Source organism: Protopterus annectens, chromosome 5.part0 (genome assembly GCF_019279795.1).
Source record: "Protopterus annectens isolate FY-2018-M chromosome 5.part0, PAN1.0, whole genome shotgun sequence".
NCBI classification, from domain to species: domain Eukaryota; kingdom Metazoa; phylum Chordata; order Ceratodontiformes; family Protopteridae; genus Protopterus; species Protopterus annectens.
Genome location: NC_056735.1, coordinates 507,061,855 through 507,085,774, shown reverse-complemented (window position 1 = coordinate 507,085,774; position 23,920 = coordinate 507,061,855). Strand labels below are relative to the sequence as shown.

Here is a 23,920-nt window from a genome sequence, read left to right as displayed (position 1 = left end):
CACCTCAGATGCCCACACCACTAATTCAACTCAGGTTCCCTGGGCCATAGTCAGGGATTTATCCTTCTACACCATGACACTAGACTACTTATTTTAAATTCACTGTCCGTTGTTCTTTTGCCTTTGATCTTTCCCAACATTGCAGTCATCTTCAGTGAATCCTATTAATGCTTTATGTAGCCAAAGTATTTAGAGTTGTAGTTTTTCCATCACATCTTCCAGTGATGTATGTATTTATTTCCTTAAGTACTGATTAACCTGTTCTGCTCAGTCCACATAATTCTCAGATAATGTCCCCAACACAGCAATTCAAAAGCATTGTAGGCTACTGCTATTGTGTTGATGTATAAAACCCTGACTATGACCAAGGCAACCCAGGTTTGATTACAGGCTCAGGTGTCTAAGCGGTTGGCAAGTGGGGGGATGGGCATATCCATCCAGGTTTTGAGAACATTTATTCAGATATTCCTTGTGTTTGCATCTTGCATGGCAACGAATGTGTGTAAGAGGCATTGTTCTTAGGGCAGTAGGGGGTATTGGCTGCTGAGGTGGTCAATACACTGGCATTCCCAATTGCGCATCTGGCCCTAGAAATTATTAGTAGACATAGGGAAAGGGAATCTAGTATACTAAAAAAAATACTCCTCTGCAGCATTATGACACTACCCAGATGCTTTGATCTGTTCACCAGCACTAACTGTGGTTAGAGTTGTTCTTGAAGAGAAAGGAGAACCTGGCACTCCCAGTGGATAAGCAGAGGTCAGGGGGCAACCAACTGCCAGCAGTGGGCAACCAAAAAGAGAAAAAGAAAAACTATTCAATTTTATAATGCACATTCTTGCTTATATTCAAATACTCACAGCTAACTGTTATTTCTGGAACAAACTTTCACTGAACTATGTGGACCTTTGTTTACAATTTGATGTCCTTTATCTTTAATATCTTATCCAGATTTACACAGCCTTCCTTCTAAAAATCAAGCATTTTCAAATTTTTTGGCTTTCAAGAACCAGACATCTTTTGATTACACAGCTATAGTCACCATCTGCAGACACCTTTGAATTCAGGAAAATTAAATATGGCATAAATATGCCAATGCCTCTAATTCTACCCCATGTATTTGTCAACGAGTGATATGATGATTTCATATGATCTTACATTTTTTGACACTGAGCAGCTTTGATATTCATCAGCATTAATCTAGGTTTTGTGCTTTCTATTTCATCCAAAGCAATTGAGTTTTTGAACCTCTACATTTTCAGGCACTGGAGTGAAATCATTTACATATGTGAGACTGTTAATATTTCTCCTGGCAATTTTTATTCCAATATCTGATTCAACCTTAATTCAACAAAAAAACAATCTGACTACTCCTCTAGTCAGCATACTCTGTACTTGACCAACTGTGAACCTGAAGGTCAAAGGTACAGTATCTACATCTCTCTCTGTCTGTCTGTCTATCTCCCTCTCCCTCTATCTGGGTATATATAGACACACACACACACACACACACACACACACACACACACACACACACACACACACACACACACACACACACACACACACAGGTTCTCTGAAATATTTCTCTCAAAACGTATCCATGTGAAACAAGCACAGGCATGCATTCTGCAGTTTGGAGTAAAAGCTAGTCCTTTTCTAGCTTGTCTCATGTTGCCTTGAAGCTAGGAAATGAGCATTGGATTGGATTCTGTGGGGGACAGATCCATGAGCAGTCATTCCATAGATCCAATGCTGAGTTTCAATGGGTTTGTTCTGACGAGGAGTAGCCCTCAGCCATAACTTCAGAAAAAAGAACTCTTCCTCTATCTATAGATATATGTGTAACTCAAAAGGTAGAATGTACATTCATAGTGGGTATTTTTTGGTTGTAAAAAAGATGGACTGCAGAAATGAGAGCATGTTCATTTGGAAGAATCACATATGGTTGATATATAGTTATATTTAGTATAGGTAAGCAGAATTGTATAGGAAAATGAATGTTTAAATGAAAAAGTGGTGGCTGGGAAGATGTGCTAGATTGTATTATAACAGTTGATGTGAATATACAGGTGTACTCAGGTTAGGGTTACAATAAGTAGAGTGCCAGTGTTGCACATGTTTAATGTCTATATTCTGTGTCTTTTTTGCTTTGTATAGTGGCACTGAAAGAGCAAATGTTTTTAGTAATGTAATGTGTAGGGTTAGGGGTGTGGGTAATGTTAGGGTTATAGATATTTACTTTGTTTTTTTACTGTGTTAGTCCCACTAGACCTGTGACCTCTTTCCAGAGGAAAGCAAAGTGATGTTTATACTAGGGAAAATTTGGTCAAAGCATCAGGGATCCTTCTCTCTTCATTTATGTGAGTCATTTTCGAGGAGCACTTCTTGTTTCCATTTCAGGCACAGAAGCAGCCCGATAAAACAGGGAGGCAGATGGAGAGAGAAGGATATGATGGAGTAGGGAATGGAATTAAGTAGAAAGCAAATATTAAGACCAGAGAATATGTGCAGGATTCTGAGGATATAACAGGGTTTGACTCCCAGACACAAAGTACAGTGTTTGATTCTCACCTTTGGAAGGAAATTTTTTTAGGCTTAGAATGGTCTAATAGGAATGCTACACTAGTAATTAGCTATGAACTTATGAAACCATGAATCTAAAGAAAAGGGAAAATGAAAATTTTAGAGTGCTTTCCATAAATTTGAATAGTATCAAGAATATAGGAAGAAGAATGGGGATTTTGGAGTGGTGTAATACATGTGATGTAAATGTAATTATATTAGAAGACACAAGATTTTAGATATAAATTTAGCAAAAATAGGAATATTAACCATTGTAGGTTTAAAATGGAAAGAACAAGCATATAGAATTATAACATTATATGCTTACACTAATTGCAAAAAATGGGAATGTTTATTTCATCAGACTTTAGACTATGTAGTGGTAACAATGAATATTATAATAACAAGAGATTTCAACTGTGATTTAAGATGCAAGCATAAAAAATGGAAATGATATAAGAAAAATGTTAACAAGTTATAAGATGTGGTAAGTTAAAACTCTGTGACAAAAACTGACAAGAATTGATGGACTTACAATAAGAATATATATAGCCTGGAATTAGATTATTTAAGATTATTGTATAGTATCATAATGTTTAGTTATAGAAGGAAGGTAGATGAAATAGGATTATTTTCTGATCATCTTTCAATATGGCTAGAGTTAAAGGAAATCAAGTAATGTTTTAAAATAGGCATAGGAATAAAAAGGATAAATGCAAAGCATGGAATGAAGAAAGAAAGGCATTAGTAATACAGTTATGGAAAGATCATAGTACTATAAGAACATTTTATAAAAAATGGTCTAAATAGTGGATGATATTTAAGGGAAAATATAAAAAACATTCTTTACAATGGCAATATGATGGAGAAAAGTATAGAAAGAAAAAATACAAAAGAACATATAATAACACATTGGGAGATTTAGAACAAAATGATATAAAGTACCTTGACAAAGAAAAAGTTATATGAAATAAATGAAAAAAATACAAGAATTGTTATATAGGCAAAGATAGTTTACACAAGGAAAAGAGACATACCAAGTTACTCAAGCAGATTAGTAAAGGAAGGTAGTAGCGTATTGAGAAAAATTAAAAAAGTAAAAAGTTAGGGAAAGATTATGAATAGTGTAGTACAATATGTACAAGAAAAGTTTAAAGAAAAAAGAAGGTAGTGAAAAAATGGAAAGTGAAAACGTTAACAGAAAAAGAGAATAAAGAGTTTGAAAAGAAAAAAAATTAAATGAGCTAGATAAAGTATTTGGACAAGTAAATATAGATTTGGCTGCAGGCCCAAATGGAGTAGAGTATGCCATGTTTAAAACTTTAAGGGACAGTTTTGTTTAAAGATTTTGATTAAATGGTTAAACAAAGGTTTTATGTATAAAGAATTATGTAGTTGAATACTTAAATTCATATGGAAGAAGGAAGATAGAAGATAATTTAAAAACTGGAGACCAATAGTACTGAATAATAATAATTATAAGATCTCTATGAAAATAATACAAAAGAGATTTGAAACTAAAATATAAAATATTACGGAAGATAGCATATATATATATATATATATATATATATATATATATATATATATATATATATATATATATATATATACATATATATATTACAAAGGTGAAGTGTTGTCATTAATTATTAATGATAGTTAGGCAAATTATGGATGATATTATGAACAGAAAAAAAATGAAAATCATGATAGGAGACCTTAATAAGACATTTGACAAAACTGGACATGAAAACCTATGTGTAATAATGAAAGAATGTAATATAAATGAAAAAAATTAGAAAATGATGTATGTTGGCATATAGTAATCATAGAGTAAAAATACTTGTAAATGGTCGGTTAAGCCAAGAGGTACATATGAAGAGTTTTATAAGACAGGGATGTCCAATGAGCTACACTCTTTAGCATTAGTTATGAATGTGATAGTATGTGAAATAAATTACAAAGTGAAGGCGGTGGGGAATACAAACCACGTGAAATCTATACTGACACTGCTGGTTAGGATTAGGACATATGAGTAACCTTCATAAGGGTTTGTAACATAACCGGATAACATAATAACTGCAAAAAAGACAAAAGTTGGATAAAAGAAGTAATAATTTGAACAAATGAGGGCCTAGTGATGATAGTGATGCCTTTAAATAAAGAAAAAATAAGGCCATTTAGTAGAGATTGCGGGTATATATTTCACAATTAATTGAATTTCTTTGTTAGGTATAACATTTGGCAATAAAGATATAAATAGAATTCAATGGGGAAAAAACAATAGTAGAAATAAAACAAACCTGTCTTTTCTGGAGAACATATAAATTATCATCAGAAAAAAAGGCTTATTTGATAAATTAAATACAGATGGGATAACAGCATATTTAGCAAGTGCATTTATGCTGTCAACAGTATTTTGAAAGGAATTATTGCAGATATTTGTTTTCATTTATATGGGGTTCTAGATTAAACCCAATAAAAAGAGGAGTTTTGTATGTGAATAAAAAAGAATGAGGTTTAGGGTTAATTAACCCAGTGGTATGTGCTGCTTCATTAAATTTGTACAAAATGTTAAAGTGGATACATGAAAATAGATGAGAGATTAGTAGTAAAACTGTATAAATATAAGTATGACAAATTTTGGGATATGATAAAAAAGTAAAAAAAAAAAAAGTAAAAAGATTGTATAAATGAAGAAACAAAATGTTACCAAGAAAAAAATATTTTTTGTGAAAAATAAAAGTTGATGATATAGAAAAAGATAGAAAAGTGTGGTATAAGAACGTAATGATAAAACATTACTACGTAAAATCAAGGGAAAATTTAACAGATGAAAAAATTAAAGCTATAAAAAGCAAATGGTGCAATCAGAAAGTAGAATGTTAAGATTTTTGTGGAGACTGGTAATAGATAAATTGCCAGTAAAAGAAAACATGCCATATAAAAAAAGTGATAGAATATGTTTACATTGTCAAGAAGAGACTACAGAATGTGTGTGTTTGAAGTGTAAAACAGTAAAAAAGTTATGGGGAAACTATGTAAAGAAGATTTTGTTTGAAGAAATAAAATATGTGGTTAAGATCAACATGAACATGATTAAATATTGATATTATAAGAACAGAAGTAAAGAATATGTTAAAAGAATAGATAAAAATGTATTTTATGTTATATGAGTTATATGGAATGAAAGAATAAATGAAATTATGTTTAACGGTAAATCGATTTTAACAACATTATTAAGTAAAATCAAATGATGGTTATGGAAAAAGGAGTGGGGGGTGTAATGGTTATGAAAATTTAGTATAACTGGAAAAGAAATTATGAATGTGTGCAAATCGATTTGTACATTTATTTATTTGTACATATGTAAATATTTGCAAATATATAAATATTTTGTAAATAAGAGTTATTTTTGCATATAAATAAAGGGCCATTTCTTTTTTCATTAGGTGCCATGGGGACTTTTAGATCCAGTAAACCAAAGTACCAAAACTTAAACAAATAAAATACAAAAAAGGCAAAAAGCAGCTGCTGTTGAATACGAAGTAACAGGATAACACCAGAAATAGACTTCATCAGAATAAAATAACTCATCACACTGACTTCTTAAATACAAATATAATTAACACACTGTAATTAATGATAATTAACCAATTAAAACAATATCATTACTTTTAGAGAAATAAATATATGCACAAAGGACTGCTTTATAAAATATGTAAACAAATCAAATCATTGCTTTTGTTTACTTTTAATTTTTGATTTTTTAAAAAACATTTCATATTAATTGACTCATTAAGACCAGGTGAATGGTCTGCCTTCAGTTTTATTTGCCACTCAGCTTCCTTTTGTAGCAAAAGATTTTTGAAGTCCCCTTCCCTCAAATCTTTATGACATACTTCTAAAATAGAAAATAAAAATTTATGTTATCATCCTTAATTTTAATACAATATAAATGATTCTTAATTCTCTAGTTGTCATGCCCACATAAAATGCAGGACATGATGAACAAACTATACCTGCACTCCGACAATTAACATAACTTGGAACTGCAAAAATAATTTCTGAAGTAGAAACTGAAATAATATATCTGCACATGTTGCAATCATTGCAACAGTGCATTCCCTTCTTAACTGTATTAGTATTTGATCTATCAACATTATGTTGTCCCAAAATGTTCTTTAAACTATTATCATTTCTTTGAACAAATACTGGTTTTTCCCCTAGAATGCCAAACATTTCAGCATTACCTCTAATTTTTTGTAATAATATCCTTAATTTGCTTGCTGTCTGAATTCATACCAAGTGTACACACCATATTATTGGGCAGAATGTTACTTATATTGATACCACCTGAAATAATTCCATTACTAAATAAGTTTAATAATGGTGGGAAATCAGTTTAAAATATCATTAGCTGTTTGCTTTAACTGTGTTATAGGATAACCTCTATTGGAAAATAAAGAATTGATAAAGTGAAACTCATCAATAACATCAGATTCCTTTGATGTCATCCGACTGGCTCTAATGAACTGTCCTTTAGGAATATTAGAAATAATATGTATCGGATGCCCACTTTTGTAATGGAGATAACCATTATTAAAGGTTTTCTTTCTATGAATGGTACTATGAATCCTCATCTCTTCAGGGTCCCACCTTAAATTAACATCCAAAAAATCAACTCTATTACCTTTACCACCAATAACAAACTTAATATAAGTGGATAAAGAATTAATATAACTAAGAAATGCATCATTATTAATATCACTTTGATCTAAAATAAAAAATAAATCATCAATAAAACGACAAACAAATACAATTTTAAATCTGTTCATCAACAATGGCATAAATTGCTGTTCCCACATTGCCATAACAACATTTGCATATGCAGGATCGCTGCTCCTTTACTCTGTCTATAATAAGTTTTATCAAACAGAAAAAAATTGTTTTCTAAAATTATTTCTAAAAATCTACAAATTAAAGAAACAGTGTTTGTAGAAAAACCATTATAATATTTAGACAAAAAATCCTGTACTGCCTCAATACCTTGATCTTGGGGAATGCAGGTGTATAATGACACCACATCCACTGTAAGCATTAAATGTTTATTAGGGTCAAAACAAAATGTAGAAAGAAATGCATTTAATTTAGTTAAAAAATGCCAGGAGTCATAAGACTTTTCATTATAAATAGTAGGCCCCAATAAAGCATCAATGACCAATGCCAATCCTTCTGTTATTGAATGGGACGAAGACACAATAGGTCTAAAAGGGGGATTGACTAGAGATTTATGAGATTTAGGAATCCCAAAAGTTGATCTATAACACAAAATTCATATAATTCATGGCTTATGTCACCCTCCATTAAAGCTTCATACAAATATGAATGTATGATTATGGATCTCTGAAAGTGAAATAGTGACATATTCATCCCTGTTACTTAAAAGTTTCAAAACCCCCTCACTATAGGCTTCTCTAGTCATTACTACTATATTATTTCCCTTATCACTTTTCATGAATCTGTATGTACCACTCAAAACCTTTAATTTTTGCAAAGCTTTGCTCTCAGCAGCTGTGAGGTTGTAATTACATTTACGTTTGCTGTTAAGCATTACATCAATGTCCTGTATACACAATTCCTCAAAAGTGTACAGAGTATGGTGCAACCTAGGACAAAAATTAGAAGGCTTACAAAATACTTTGTTATTTGTAGTTATATCATGTAATAAAAAGTGTAAATTCAATTTTCTTACATATTTTTTAACATCAACCACAGTTTTTACATAATTGGCCTTTGAGTGAGGAACAAAATTCAACCCCAATTTAAGAACATTCATTTCTTCCGAAGAAAAAACATAATCAGTCAAATTAATGACACTAAGATGACTAGAATCTAAATCTAAGTTTAGAATGAGAGTTCAGAAAAGTCCGGCTCCTTGTTAACACAGTTTTTGCTGAATTTAAATGTTTCTTATTCAAAGTAGTGTTTGGGGCTGCAGATTGATTTAATACAACACTTTGGTTGGGCCCCGAATTCGATTTGTTACTAAGATTGGTATCAGAAACATTCACACTATCATTACTAACAATCTCAGATTTAGAACCACCTTCCTTGTCCACAGATGTTTTGCCATTTAAATTCACAGCTGAGCTATTAATATGAGTTTGCCTACTGCTGTTGAATGGGCCTGGTTCAATAGTTGATTTCAACGATGGAAAATTTTTATCAAAAGAACCAAACCATTTGCTATTAGTACCAGTTTCAGTTTCATTAGTAACCTTTACATTCTTATGAACTGGAAACTGGTTGCCACCATTGTAAGTTCTATTAAATTTACTACCAGAAACAAAGTTCGTGAATACAGTATTTGTTTCATAAGCTTGTATATCACGTAACAATTTGTTATGCTTCCTATTAATGTTCTCGTTAGCAGATTGTTCCAAATCCTGTAACATATTATTGAACAAATCACCAAAACTGTCATCATCGAAATGCTGCTTAAAAAACGACTCTAAAGTTACAATTTCATGCTTTAGTAGTTCCAATTTCCTTTCATTGTTATCAACTAATAACTTAAGGAAATTCAGTCCAGCTCCATTAAAGAAATCAGTCAAGATTTTAAAAATTTGGGCATTTAAAGCCCTTAGGAATTATTTGCAACTCAATACAACGTGTAAAATAACAATTCTCTAGGTGTATAGAATTGTACCTTTGAAGTAATTTGTAGAACTGTTCACGTTTATCAGCGAAGTCACAATGCCATGGCGTATTCTTTGATGGAACACCTCCTTGTCTACCCAACGATCTGAACGGATTGTCTGCACGGTCGAAAAAATGACTCACTGTCGCTCGACCAATGATGCGTTGTTGATGCCTATCCACGTTGCTCATAGAAGTAGTAGCAACATTCTTTTCAGTCGTAGGTAAATTGTCCAAACAAACCACTGTGTCTAGTTCTTGAAAAGAACCATCCGGACTGGATATCTTTGAACCAGAGACTTTTGCATTCGCATTAGCAACCAAAATCTGTAATGACCCTTTGATTTCCGTCAATGCGCTGACCAGTAAAGTGCCCAAATTCACAGGATCCGTAGATGGTGTAGGATATATGCTCATATTGAGTAAAGGATCCTCAGCTGCTTCTGCCATGGTACAAACGAAACTAGTAAACCAAAGTACCAAAACTTAAACAAATAAAATACAAAAAAGGCAAAAAGCAGCTGCTGTTGAATACGAAGTAACAGGATAACACCAGAAATAGCGTAACACTCTTTTTATTTCCGCTGATCTAACACCAACTTGTGGGACCTCAATTTAATGTCTTATCTGAAGGATGGCACACTCAGGAGTGCAGCATCCCCCTTATGCTGCACTGCAGTGTCAACTATTAATCTACCTAGCGTGGGAATAGAGCCCACAGCTTTCTGCACCATAGGAGAGAGTACTACATTTTGTACTACTGACACTGCTGGTTAGGATTAGGACATATGAGTAAGATGGTAGAGGAGCATCAGCAGTGTTATTGGTTATGGGTTGAGTACATAAATACCATTTCTGGAAATGGAACTTGTTACATCTTTTTGTAAACTACAACTCAGTACATTCATAAAACACTGAACAATATTGTCATCAGTGTTTTGTAATAGAATACAAGCTTTTTCTTACATATTCCAATCTGGGAAAGCAATTTGCTATTGCAAGTATTTTCTGACTGCATTTATTTACAAACTGTCTGCAGGGCAAAAGATCACCCAAGGTTTATCTACCAATGTGCCATATTTTACAAAGATCTTTGTACTTTTTGCCAATATAATGTGACCCTGGATGTGGTACACATCATTTAGAAGGATGTTTCTCTTTTTAGGATTTTATGTCCCTCTCTTTACGGTATTTAATTTTCAGAAAACCTTAAGTTGAAAAGACATGCTTCAACTGCATGTACGTAAACCACCAGCCATCCTATAGTCACATGATCAAAAAATGTGGGCTAGAACAGGCTGAAAATGGTGGTTATGTGTTTCACACACCCTCAGAAGACAAAATCCTACTGAACTAAAGAAAAATACTTAGAGTTCCAGAGAAATAGATCCACGCTAACCTTTGGAGGGAGGGCCTCAATAGATGTTAGTGTACTTTTGACATACTTTGGGATACACATGAATAAAGCAGTGAAAGCATTTAGATGTAAGCAGACTGCTTAATATTAGGAGGGACCACTTTAGTTGTTTCTGTCTTTCTGTCTGTCTCTCACTCACCATTTACTAGCTATTATAGTGTAGTGCTGGCATATAACAAATTATGACTTCTGGACTCGGAAGTGTAGTCCAAAGCAATGCCACAGCTACTTTAGCTAGATGCCCAAAACTCGACCTGTGTAACTTAACTTTTTTTTGCTTCACTGCAATGGCTCTTGTAATTACAAGGTTGAGTCTCTGACACTATGGATGAGATTAGTCCATTGCCAACTTTATATTGTAACATACACGATCTACAAAATATTACTACATCATGGGGATACACATCTATAAGGAGATCATCTCAGTAGATATAGTGAAAGAAGTGATATGTAAGCAGACTGCTTAACATTTGGTGCAGTCCAGCCAATTACAACAACCAATGAAATCAGCACTCAACCATGACTATATCCCCTTGCTGAATATGTAGTCATCTTTCACATAAAAGACATGATTGTTATTAAGTGAAACTCTAGCACATCATTTCCAAGCTTCTCTCCCCAAAAGCTAAACTGGCCTTGGACAAAAATATATGCCTTACCATGCTGGAATATGGTCTATCCATTCTGATATTTCACTCTACTTAAAATATATACAGATTACAGAGTACAGATGATAAAATTTGCAGATTTGCACTGCTTACTGACTTGCACTCTCACCACCACCATAATCTGCAGAAACTTCAGTGGCTCCCAGTTACTGAAATATCAGCTTATTTAAAAGACACCCTATTATATATGCGTTTAAAGAAGGATGTTGCCCTTCTTTAAAAATAGTACTTTTTTGGGGGGTGATCAGGCATACTCACTCTGAAACTCCCAAATGACAACATCTTTCTTACTCCACCTCCTTTTAAAAGGACTCTGGGGGAGGGTGCTTTCTCTAGACTAGGCCCTGCATTATGGATCATCCTTCAGAAATGAGATGGAAAGAATCTTTTGTAGAGTTTAAAAAAGTTATACCTGAACATCTCAATAATCATACTGACAATACTGAATGCAAATGTTTTAGAGACAATAGTTAAATATAAAACTCTGTGATGACAATACACACCTGCTCTTAGCCAGCCATAGAGCTCCACTTTGATGTGTTACTTTTGAGATAAATGATCTTTATTGCTTATTGTTACTCAAACTGTATTGTTTGTTTATATTTGAAGCCTAATACTCCTACTAATATGTAAATATCAGTCTATACCTACTTCATTGTGTTGCATTATATTCCTATTATTTGTAATTAGTTGCTTACCTTCCTACACTGCCTTCATATCTGTGCCTGGGTCATGGCGAAAAAGGGTCTACAGACCAGGCCACCTACCCCATTATCAAACAGCAAATAAGCAAATAAATTATGTTTTCCCATGGCAGAAGTTGGGGAAATGCTATGAGGGGGATCCTTGTACATGTTAGCTCAGAGTTGGAAAGTTCAATTTAATTGTTCTGTCCTGGCATTTAACATTCTTTTGTTAAGAAGCTTCCTAGAGAATGTTTTTGTAGTGTGACTTGACATTCTTCTCTACAGTCCTTTAGTTTGTCTGTATAACTAACCTTAGTCCCATACAATGTCAATAACAGCATGCTATTCTCATTACACATTGGCTTTATGAACTAATAATGTATACTTCTCGTGAGTAATGGGTAGGGTCTAAGCATATGCTGACAAGTTATCCTTAAAAAGTTAAACAAATCAAACCAAGCATTTGCCGTACTAAATGCTGGCTGGATGATATGGCTACAACACCCAACTGTAAGCAGCAGGTCAGTGATACAGCCACAAAAGGTGGTAGCCATAGCCTTTTCTAGGTTGTGGGTGCACTATGTAACAGTGGAAGGGCTAGCCACCTGCCTGTGTGATCCTTGGCTGTAGATGATTGTCACTGTTGAAGTGACACCCCAACCCCATGCCCAAAAAACGAGGAAAAAGGGGTTGTCGACAGATGGATGAATCATTACATGTGTATATTGTGGGATGATGTGAGCCATCTATACAATAATATAGGGTACACAGACTGGGAGCACACAGTGCCACTCGAGGCAAATGGCACCTTCACAAATGCCTTAATGAGTTGCACTGTAACTGCCATAAAGACTGCCTCCACATGTCATGCATTCTGTTCCCCAGAAGGGTCCAGATGAGAGGACAGCCACAGGTCATTCTAAGATGAACTACACAGGCTGTTATTGAGACAGTATCACTATGGACACAAACCTGCCACACCAATAGGTATCATCCAGATCAGTGACAATGGTGTTCCTCCGGCTCATCACCTAGGACAAATCTTCAGGCAGCGTGGCATGGTCACATTGTCATACATCTATTCATTCACTGTTGCCAGTGGGCATATGGCCTGCCACCCCCAATGCTGAACATTCACCAGGTCAAGAATAATGACACTCATAAGGATCAACACAAAGTACACCCCATTAGGGTGAACACACACACACACACACACACACACACACACACACACACACACACACACACACACACACACACAAAAATGCAAAATGGTTTGAAGCATAGGAGCAATGAAACTGAGAGGCACAAACTAAATCTGCTCTACAAGCAAACATTGTACAGTGTTTTCCAAGTAAGACATTGTAATGATGTAGTTTAATGTAATTAAGTGACAACATGGGTAACAGATTCCATTGTTTAAAATTAATGGAACTAATGCTTGCTTTTCAGACATTGTTGCTTTGCCTCTGCCTTGCTTGATTTCCTCTTTAACTAAACAAAATCAATAATTACTGTTACATGACAGTTCATAAAAATATCTCTGGTAACAGCTCTGGAATGGCTACTCCTAGATATACATCAGTCCATTTTGGGAAGCATATCATTTGCATGAGACATGTAGAATCCAGAGGTGTGCACTGACACAAACACAACTCAACTGAGTAATTGCCCTCCTTTACAGAAAGGACATGCATTGTATGAAACTATTTGTTGTCTTGTTATGCTGAAGAGAAAGAACTTAGCTGTTCGGGTTCTTTACAATTACTTTTAAATTTTATTTGTAAACTAAAAGATCATGAGGTCAAGAATATTTAAACCAGCTACTGAAATCTTACAACTAATTGTTCTAATGTATATAATGTACTCTTCATAACGTTTGCTAATCCTTTTTTCTTCTTTTCCATTCTGATGTCTCTTGAAAGTGCAGTCAAAGTGATTTTCAAAAACAATGAACTGAAACCAACAATAAATATTTTGACAATTTCAAAAAGGACAGTACCACACTATAATATCGTTAACTGCATTATTCCAGTTACTTGTTTTTCCTTTTGTATATTACCTAGATGTAGGTTAATACACAGCAACTCCAGTGTTTTTCAATTTCTTCATTTCAGTTTCTACCTGCCAAAGATAATGAATGTCTAGCCATCTTTTTTTAACTGTTAAAATATCACACTGTTTCAAAAAGTAAGTTCCTTCAATCTGCATGTTAAAGGGAAGCCAACACAGTTTATGAAGCCTTCACTACCCACAAATTTACAACCAAAGAAAGTGTCTTACTGAGGTCAGTAACGTGTTGTAAAGCACACATTAACAGATGAAATGAAACTTTTTTATGAATAGTAGGTTGATATCGAATAACACTGCAACATTACATAAGCAAATTGATAAGTGTTCATATTATATTTATAACTGCAGAAAATTAAAGACGAAATGAAATATATCTAATGAAGGTTGTGGGGGTGGTCTAAAATTGGACAGAAACGATTTCTTTGAATACTCAATAGCAGCCTAAAAATTACCAGTTGTTCAGAAAAAATGCTTAAATATATCATGAAGGATTTTTTAGCAGCTTACATTTATCACAAATCAGACTAATTCAGAGAAAGGGAGATATTAGAAAGTCTTGGGACAAGCTAAAAAAACAAGTGACTCACAGCACTGGCAGGCTACAGAAATGTATCGACAAAGCAGATAATTTGGTATATCAAGGCAGTGCCATATTATGGGGTAATATCTACAGCGTGGAAAAAAAAAGATGGGTCTTAAAGAACAAAATCATATCTTACAACAGCCACTACCATAGCACATTTCTGGTGTATAACAAATTAAAATGCAATAAGAAACATTTAGAATTATTTTATTAATTAACAATATATGAATGTGTAATATATATATATATATATATATATATATATATATATATATATATATATATATATATATATATATTTCAGAACCTTTGTGGCAATTTTCTTCAATATATGTGGCCAAAAATAAGCACTATCCAGTAAACCTTGATATTCACATTCTACAATTAATATAAGAAAAACACAAACCACATAACAGATTTTATTAATTCCAGTCTGTTTTACCAGTGACAGTCTGAAGGGATTTTGGTCAACAGTTACATTAACCATAGACAGCAATCCGTGTAATCAGTCATACTGCTTCAGGCTTACTGAATTGCAATGTGGTGATTAACGAAGACGCTATTTTGATCATTTTTATTAATTCATTGTTACTCCTTTTAATAAGATGCAGTGCTTAAAATACAATCTAAAAGTATTTTAAAAAGAAGTTATAAATCAAATATAATCAGACTCCAAAATATTCACCACAGCTACTGCTATGAACGGGAATGTATAAGGTGAATCTACATGTCTCTAACTGAATCTGGCTTGCACAGACTTTTACACTTAAAAATGGAGTATGCTGACAAAGTATTATCCATACAATGTGTGTCAATGTATGTAGGTGTGTGCATGTTTATAAATGTGCACTATTGTTCATGTGAGGCTACTATATGTACCTGTGAATGCATGTACCTGCATATATATGTGTGTGTATATATATATATATATATATATATACACACGCACACACACACACACACACACACACACACACACACACACACACACACACACACATATATATATATATATATATATATATATATATATATATATATATATATATATATATATATATATATATATACTGTATATAGGGAGATAGACAGAAAGAAAGACAGACGTGCATACATGTGCATATAAAATAACTCAGATATCTCTATATGTCTGTGTACCACATAATCAGATGCCGGGCATCCTGAACCTAAAACTAATGTATCCAATTTTCAAATTAGTCAGGAAGGCAGATTTATATTAGTTTGTTAGTAGCACTGATACATCTAGATATATAGTAAAAGCACATTTTTATTTCTATACCAGGCAAAACTAGATGTGGTATTCGGGTCTATATTATTTAAACGAAGATTTGTAACTTTGAATGCCATATGGTCGACAACATATGGTTGAAGTTAGAAAACTTTGAATTCGTAAAAAAAAAAAATAATAAAAAAAAGAAAGAAAGAAAACACTAAACCCTAAACTAAGGGCTGTAGGCAGGGGGAAAGCCCCCCTCAACACCCCACACTACCCGTTCTTTAAATATAACAACTCCGAGACAGCACAATAATGCCGTAAAGGGAAGACATGCCTTTACTCCACTGTACTGCGATTTCGGAGTTGGTATATTTAAAGAGCGGGGGATGTGGGAGGTGCAGGGGCCCTTGCCCCCCTGCTTTAACATCTTAGGTGATCTTTTTTTTTCCTTATTCGAAGTTTTCTAACTTCGACCATATGGTGTTGGCCATATGGTATTCAAAGTTAGAAATCTTACTTTAAATAATATAGACCTGTGCTACTCATATTAGTGGCACACTGCTCTTGTTAATTAAAATGGCAGTTAGCTGATGAATTAAATGAAAACAAATGATTGTATAATGTACTGCCAATACACATGCCAAATGGAGAGACAAATGGTTACTTACCAACAGGGCGAGCTGACGACATAACAATGATGAAGTGGTGGAAACAAAACAATGAAAACAAACAAACAATAAAAACAACATCAGAATGCATGATGAATAATGCTAATATTTAATGAAGACACAATTCAAAAACAACTACACACACAAAATTGTATAGTAGTTTATTTGCTAGCAAGAAATACTGAATTGGTTACACTCTCATCTGTGAATGCACGCATACAAGAGCATATTCACTACCACTCAGTTCAGTACGCAATTTCTCAAATTTTTTTTATCAAATTAAAAACAGATATTTCTGTAAAATGGCAACATTGTTATGTCATCTCCAGCAAATCATATGTGCTATTATGTACAATAATAGAATAACAACATTAGAAAAAGCTGAAAGAAGTTACCTTCAATTTTTTTTATCTGCAGCACTTAACATTTAATCTTACACTCAAAAATATTTAAATATGTTAACATTGTAAAGCACTTTAAATAACTAAGTGGCACATCAGAATGCAGCATAGTGTTGCACCTCACATTTGCTATACAACCCATTCTGTCCTGGGACCGCTCCTGTTTGGTATCTACTTCTCTGAAGTACAGGCTAACACAGAAGGCCTCTGGCTAATGAAGTTCGCAGATGACTGCAAACTAGGAGCCATAGTCAAGTCCACAAATGATGTGAACATCCTACAGAAGGGCCTCTCTGAGACAGATGCCTGGTGTCAGAGTCATGGCCTCAAGCTCAATGCCAAAAAGTGCAGTGTCATCCCCTTTGGTAAAAACTCTGTACCCATGAACTACCACATAGGCAGCAATCTACTTAACACCAAATGCGTGATAAGAGACCTTGGGACCCAGGTGGACATTAGCCTCTCCTTTGATAGTCACATCGCCACAGTAGTCAGGAAGTCCTTCTACATGGCACACCTCATCATAAAGGGTTCTCATCAAGGAAAAAAGAGGTCATCGTTACCCTCTACTCATCACTCATTAGACCCATTATAGAGTACAAGGCCCCTTTTGGAATGTACCTCACAAGACATCTGCAGCAGCTGGAAAGGCCACAGAAGTACCTCACAAAGAGGATTACTGGACTCAAACAAATGCCCTACACTGACCGCCTCAAAAAACTCCAGCTTTACTCTGTAGCATATCGCCTACTCAGAGGTGATCTCTGCCTAACATATAAAGCTATGCCAATCCCAGAGCTGTTGGACATGCTACACCTAAAGAAATCCCAATCCCTCTGAGCTACACACTCTAGGAACCTAAACCTTGTCACCACAATAAACAGGACATGCTGGAGGAATAGATTCCTATCCCAGAGTCTTCCCATACTCTGGAACAGGCTACCCATCTATGTCAAGCAAAGTTCTTCATTAGCACTCTTCAAGAAAAATCTTGATGAGTGGATGGGAAATAGGAAATACACTCCAGGGATCACTTCTGTGTCTCTGCTCGTCAGTGGCACAGGAAAATAACTTTCTTGGGTGGCGTAAGCCAGGGAACCTTGTTGGCTAGGCTTGCGTAGGCCCTTGGGCCGATAGCCTAGTACCTACCTATGAACCTATGAACCTATGAACCTATTATAACAATATAACAAATTCAATTGCTCAAACCCCCCTTATGTGTAAACTCAAAAGTCCACTATCACCCAGTGTGAGCTTTCTTGCCCTTCTTATCCTCTATCTACCTGCCTCTACCCTTTTGTCACTTGTTATTCCTTTTGCCTGTCTCAGCTATAACTGCCTTCTATAAGCTGATATGTTCCTCTCAGCCAGCTCATTTTTTTCAGTTTCACTACCTTGAGCCCAGTTTTTAGTAATAATACTCCTTATCCTGGGTTATATGAGCAGCATTTTCACCCTCTCTTCCACCACTGCTGCTGTTACCCTTGCCCCAGAAAGATAACGCTTTTTGTTTGATTTGGCTTACTATTTTCTTCACACTTCACTCATTTTATCATCCCATGAAAGAAAGATTTCATTCATATTCTTGTGATATCAAATGTGTACTGATAGGGACTACACAACATTTGATATAGATACATATACATATATATATATATATATATATATATATATATATATATATATATATATACACATAGCTCTCTCTCTCTCTCTCTATATATATATATATATATACATATATATATATATATATATATATATGTACACACACACACACACACACACACACACACACACACACACACACACACACACATATATATATGTGTGTGTGTGTGTGTGTGTGTGTGTGTGTGTGTGTGTGTGTGTGTGTGTGTGTGTGTGTCTACATATACATTTATAGAAATACAGTAAACTCAGGCCTTAAGGGACTCTCTGTTTTGCATACAGATAAAGCTTGAGTAATAAATCATTTCTGCAGGCTAAGGAGAAGTATATAAAGGACGATTATGTATGTGCACTTCAAGTGGATACTGAACATAACCACATGAAAGCAGGATGCCTTCTAGGAAAGTTTTGTTTTTTCTTTTTGGGGAAAAAATGTCTTAAAAAATAAAGGTAGGCAAAGGGAGCTATTTCACTTTCTCATACAGGGGTCTCCATTAAGTTAACTGTGGGATATGCAAATCATGTAGTGTGTCGGCAGCACAGGGGTGCAGGTGTTAGTCTTGTTGCCTTACAATGCTCATTTTGCCAGCCCGGTTCTCACTGTGATGTATGCTCTGTGAAGTCTGAATGTCTTCCTTATGTTCATATGGGGTTTCACAGGTTGGTCCAGTTTCCTGCCACATTACAAAGACAAGCAAATGGGGTAACTGTGATTTTGTGTGTGTGTGTGTGTGTGTGTGTGTGTGTGTGTGTGTGTGTGTGTATATGCATGTGCATGTGTGTTTTTGGTAGGGAATCTCGTCAGATAAAACTGCATCCTAAAGACTAATCTTCTACATTGTACTTCTTGAGTGCTGGGATGGACTCCACCTTCCCCAACAACCCTAAAGAGTTTATTTTTCAGAACATGATTGAATGAATGAAGATGTATTTGGATTGTGCTGATATATTAAGATGTGTTTAAAACAGGTTGTTCCTTGAAAGCCTGAAGACAATAAGCGCAATACTTGGTAAAGTGAAAATATAGGTGCGATTTGGGAAAAGACATACAACCCCCAAAACTGAGGTATACTGGAGTGTTTTCTCTTCCCCAAGATAGACTGACCTCAGTGTTAGTCTACATAATTACTGGCACTGTGGTTGGTGCAATCTACTCACGTCATAGGGTCAAAGGCAAGGCCTCCTTACAAAGCTACTTTAAAGCTGTATATCACAGATTTCCAGAATGTACTGAGTTTTAAGTCACAGTAAAATTTTTGAAGTGTCATGAGTCACAGTTACAGGTCTTGCTCTTCCAATATTGAGCCAATTTATTAACTGAGAAACAGATTTTTTTCTGAGTTAACATAATTTTTTTTTTCTATTTTGGATTACTTTGGTTTGTTAAGGAGGTATCAGTAGCAGTTTGCTCTTCTGGAACTTCAACAACAATGGATGTTTGTCACGATACTGTCTTTACATAAAGACAGCTGAAATTTTAAAAAAAAAGTAATGCTCAGATACTTAATACTTCAATTTTGCATATGGAAAATAGGTTAAAGACTGTTTGCCATCATCATAGATTTTTCTAGTATCTGTCCAGGAAGAATAAGAATTACGGTTAATCCTTTGTTGTTGTATTGAGTTTTTAAATATGCTGAGTTATGTGATGATTACAAGAATGTCAGAATAGTCAGACTAGCTAATATGAGACACAGTTAGGCAAATTATTTGGAATTTGCTGGGACACCTCTGTTATGCAAGAAACAGGAAAAGTATCATTTGCAGGTTCAGTGGGTATTATGTACTTTCACAATAAACAATGGTGAAGCTAGCACAGAAATGTAAATGTATATTTACTGAAATTTAAGAACAGCACCTTGTGAGTCAGCTATTTTAAATTAATTTCTAAAAAAAGAAAAAAAATCTTGAGATACTCAGAAAACACAGCATGCAACAGTGCTAATATGGGATGCTGCTACATTTAAAAAAAAGCTGGAAATGATCACACATGTCTTTGACGTAAGTGAAAATAAGAAGGTAGGAAAAAATGTCCCAGCACTAAAGTCTAAACAATGAGGCAGTTTGCTATGGGATGCACTGTGTATGCAATTTTTACTTTTTCTAATGAATAAACAAAAATCTTTCTGGAAAATGTACAACTTGAAATCAAGTCAGGTGTCTTTTGAATGGAACCCAAAAATATCCTGTTATTATGGAGACCTGAAACTGACATATAATGGAACAATATTCCATAAGCACTGTGGATCATGAATGGACATTTGTATAGATGTAGAGGGTAAGAAATTAGAAGAGTTCAAAGGTACACAAACAAACAGACAAACCACAAAACTATTTTACTGTTTCCCTATACAGGCCCTGTATTGAAGAGCTCTGGGACACTGACAACATTTACAGAATAAATGTTTTTACCACATCCTCAATAACACATTCATTGCATGCAAATGACAGAAAAATTATAGATTTCATAGTCATGTCTTATGCAGATCACAGTACCAGGACAACTATGATATCCACAGCAGTCATACATCTTGAGTCATTTACACCCAGAATTACTACGGAGTTATATGTGTGCTTGTGGTGCAAGGACTACATGTGTGATCTGATAAATCCTGACACCGCACAGGTAATTGACCAGTATTCTTTCCTTGCACAGCCTGGCCAGTGCTGTGACAGTGTGTCTCATGATGGAGTCACCTATGACTAGGATGTTGGGTTGTGTGGAGGTCTGTCTTGTGGGCTTTGGAATTGATACACCAGAACTCTTAGGTTCATATTTCAAGGTAAGTGTTGTCTGTGTTGTGTGTTTGTGAGACTGATGAGGGTAGTCGCTTCTTAGGTTACATTTCAGAGGCCTTTAAGGTTTAGGTAGGTACTTTTAAGAGCCTTAACATTTCAATGTCTATTTGTTTGGTCTGATCTGTGTGTGATAGGTTTAGTAGTGTGTTGCTGTGTAGTATGGATGACTTCCTTGTTATTTGTAATGTCTTCATTTGAGATTTTTGCCTCCAATAGCATTAAATTATGTCAGTCACACACACACACACACACACACACACACACACACACACACACACACACACACACACACACACACACACACACACACACACATATACATGTGTGTGTGTGTGTGTGTGTGTGTGTGTGTGTGTACATATCATAAGCAGCTGCTTCCAAACTACTGGTTCATAGGCTAAAATCCAATGCGTACAGGTTTGTGAATTCCTACATGATCGACACAGTGGAATTGCTGGGCTGTGTTTGCTCTCAACACTCCAGCTCTAAACCTTGTAAAGGATTTCCCAATAAGTATTTGTGCTATAGCTTTGCACATTGTCAGTCAAAAATACTACTCTGCAAGTGAATGCAACATTGTATTTCATAGTGGTTGAAACAGTGTATGTTGATGAGGATGGTCAGACAGCAAAAACAAGTCAATGTCTCCGTATTGCCACCCTTCAGTCCTATGATCCAAAACATAAATATATGCAAATTGAAAAATGTGTAGGCCTGCAATAAAAACAGTAATGCGTGCAGCTATTAGAATCCCATGTTACTATACAAAATCTTGTATTCTGGCTGCATCATATGGGGAAGTTGACTTTGGTGATCATAAAGCACACAAAATTATCAAACTCATCAAATACTAGCCTTCATTATACTTTGTAGAGCTCATTAATCTTACTGACATTCCTTTTTGCATGATTGCAGATAACATTTACAGTTCTCCTCAGGAAAACATAACAAAGACAATTTCCCACCACACAAAAAACAAGTCGTGCCACCTTCAATAATATCTCAAAGACACTAGATTTTGAGAAAATGAAAAATTAGGGCATGCTGAAACTGAAGGAATTAATTTTCTTTTTTGATATTGAGGCTGTATCTTTCAACAAAATATGAGTGATTTTGAGAGTGGCTTGACTTATTCAGTACTAATTCTTCCCTTGTAAAGTGATTTGGTTGAAAAATGTTCTGCTTTGAACTCAGGCAGATTAGACTGAAGCGTATCCATGTATTAATAGAATGAAAATGGAAGCCGGCCCCTTGGGTCATTTGACCCTGTTATAGTAAAGGAATCCACTGAGACTCCAAGTGTTTGATTTAATGTGAATAAAAAAGAAAGCCAACCAGAGATTATAGCAAAAATGTTTTTATTAACCTTTCACGACACTTCAGAAACCTTCACCATGCATCAGTAGGCTGTGAAATAGTGTCTGTGTCTGTCACGGTAAGGGGACTGTTTATCCACTGCTGAAGGAAATAGCACAAAACAGCTTTGGCAGTTATTTTTTTCAGTATAAACATGGGGGAATTCACTCCATTTCATACATAAACCAAGGGAAGAACTTCACTGAATTTACATTTATGAAACCAGTTTTCAATAGTTTATACTGTTTGCTATAATGCTGTATTTTGGTTCCTCCAAAAGTAATAAGATGAACTTAGAAAGAAGCCTAGTTCCTCCATAGTAGCTGTATCTTTCTTATCCTGTGGCATCATATGAAGAGCTAGGTCTTTTCAGTTTCAGATGTTCCCCATTTCATTGCTCTGAAGAAGAGCAAGCAAAAAACGTGGGGTACATCTCACAGATGCATATGATACTATGCAATACATTAATTGTTTAGGCCAGCTCAACCAGTACATACTAAAATGAGCTATGAGCCGACCTTGAACCAAATAAATATTTCTTGCTTCATACTTAATGAATACAGCCATGAATATGTAAGAAATATACAGTGGAAGACATATACTGGCAATTAATCTTTAATGACAGAATTAATAAGCATATACATAACCAATTCTAATTGATTTATAGGAAGACGGTGCACTTAGATATGACTCAAAAACATGCATTGCTTAATGTAAGGTTGACATACTGCAGTTAAAAAAGGAAAATAAATGCAAAATAGCATTCTATAATATATATATATATATATATATATATATATATATATATATATATATATATTGGTATATTTGTATGGAATGCAAGGAAAAGTAGCTTACAAATGTTTTGGATAGTTTGCCATAGCTATTTCAATATTTTTCAGTAGTCGAACATTTCTGCCACATTGGATATACATCTTTAGCTACATCTGAAGTTATCTTCCTTTCTTATTTGATCTTTCCTGTATTGTACTTAGCAATAAACACGTCTGTAAGTAAAATACAGCTGCATATAAAGTACGGATAAAATGCAACACTGCTTTGCTCACTGTTTTACCACAAAAGCAGATACA

General features: G+C 34.7%; 1 protein-coding gene across 18 annotated transcripts in view; it reads right to left on the bottom strand.

Moving 5' to 3' along the window:
• Nucleotides 1-23,920, bottom strand: part of ROBO2 (roundabout guidance receptor 2) — a 1,870,921-nt gene that overhangs the window by 572,239 nt on the left and 1,274,762 nt on the right. For 13 of the 18 annotated variants that reach the window (XM_044072440.1, XM_044072432.1, XM_044072427.1 and 10 more), the window contains exon 7: nt 16,603-16,614. The exons of the other annotated variants lie outside the window; for them this stretch is intronic. In XM_044072440.1, the coding sequence (XP_043928375.1) occupies nt 16,603-16,614 (12 nt within the window). The remainder of the gene's footprint in view (nt 1-16,602; nt 16,615-23,920) is intronic. 18 annotated transcript variants of the gene reach the window in all.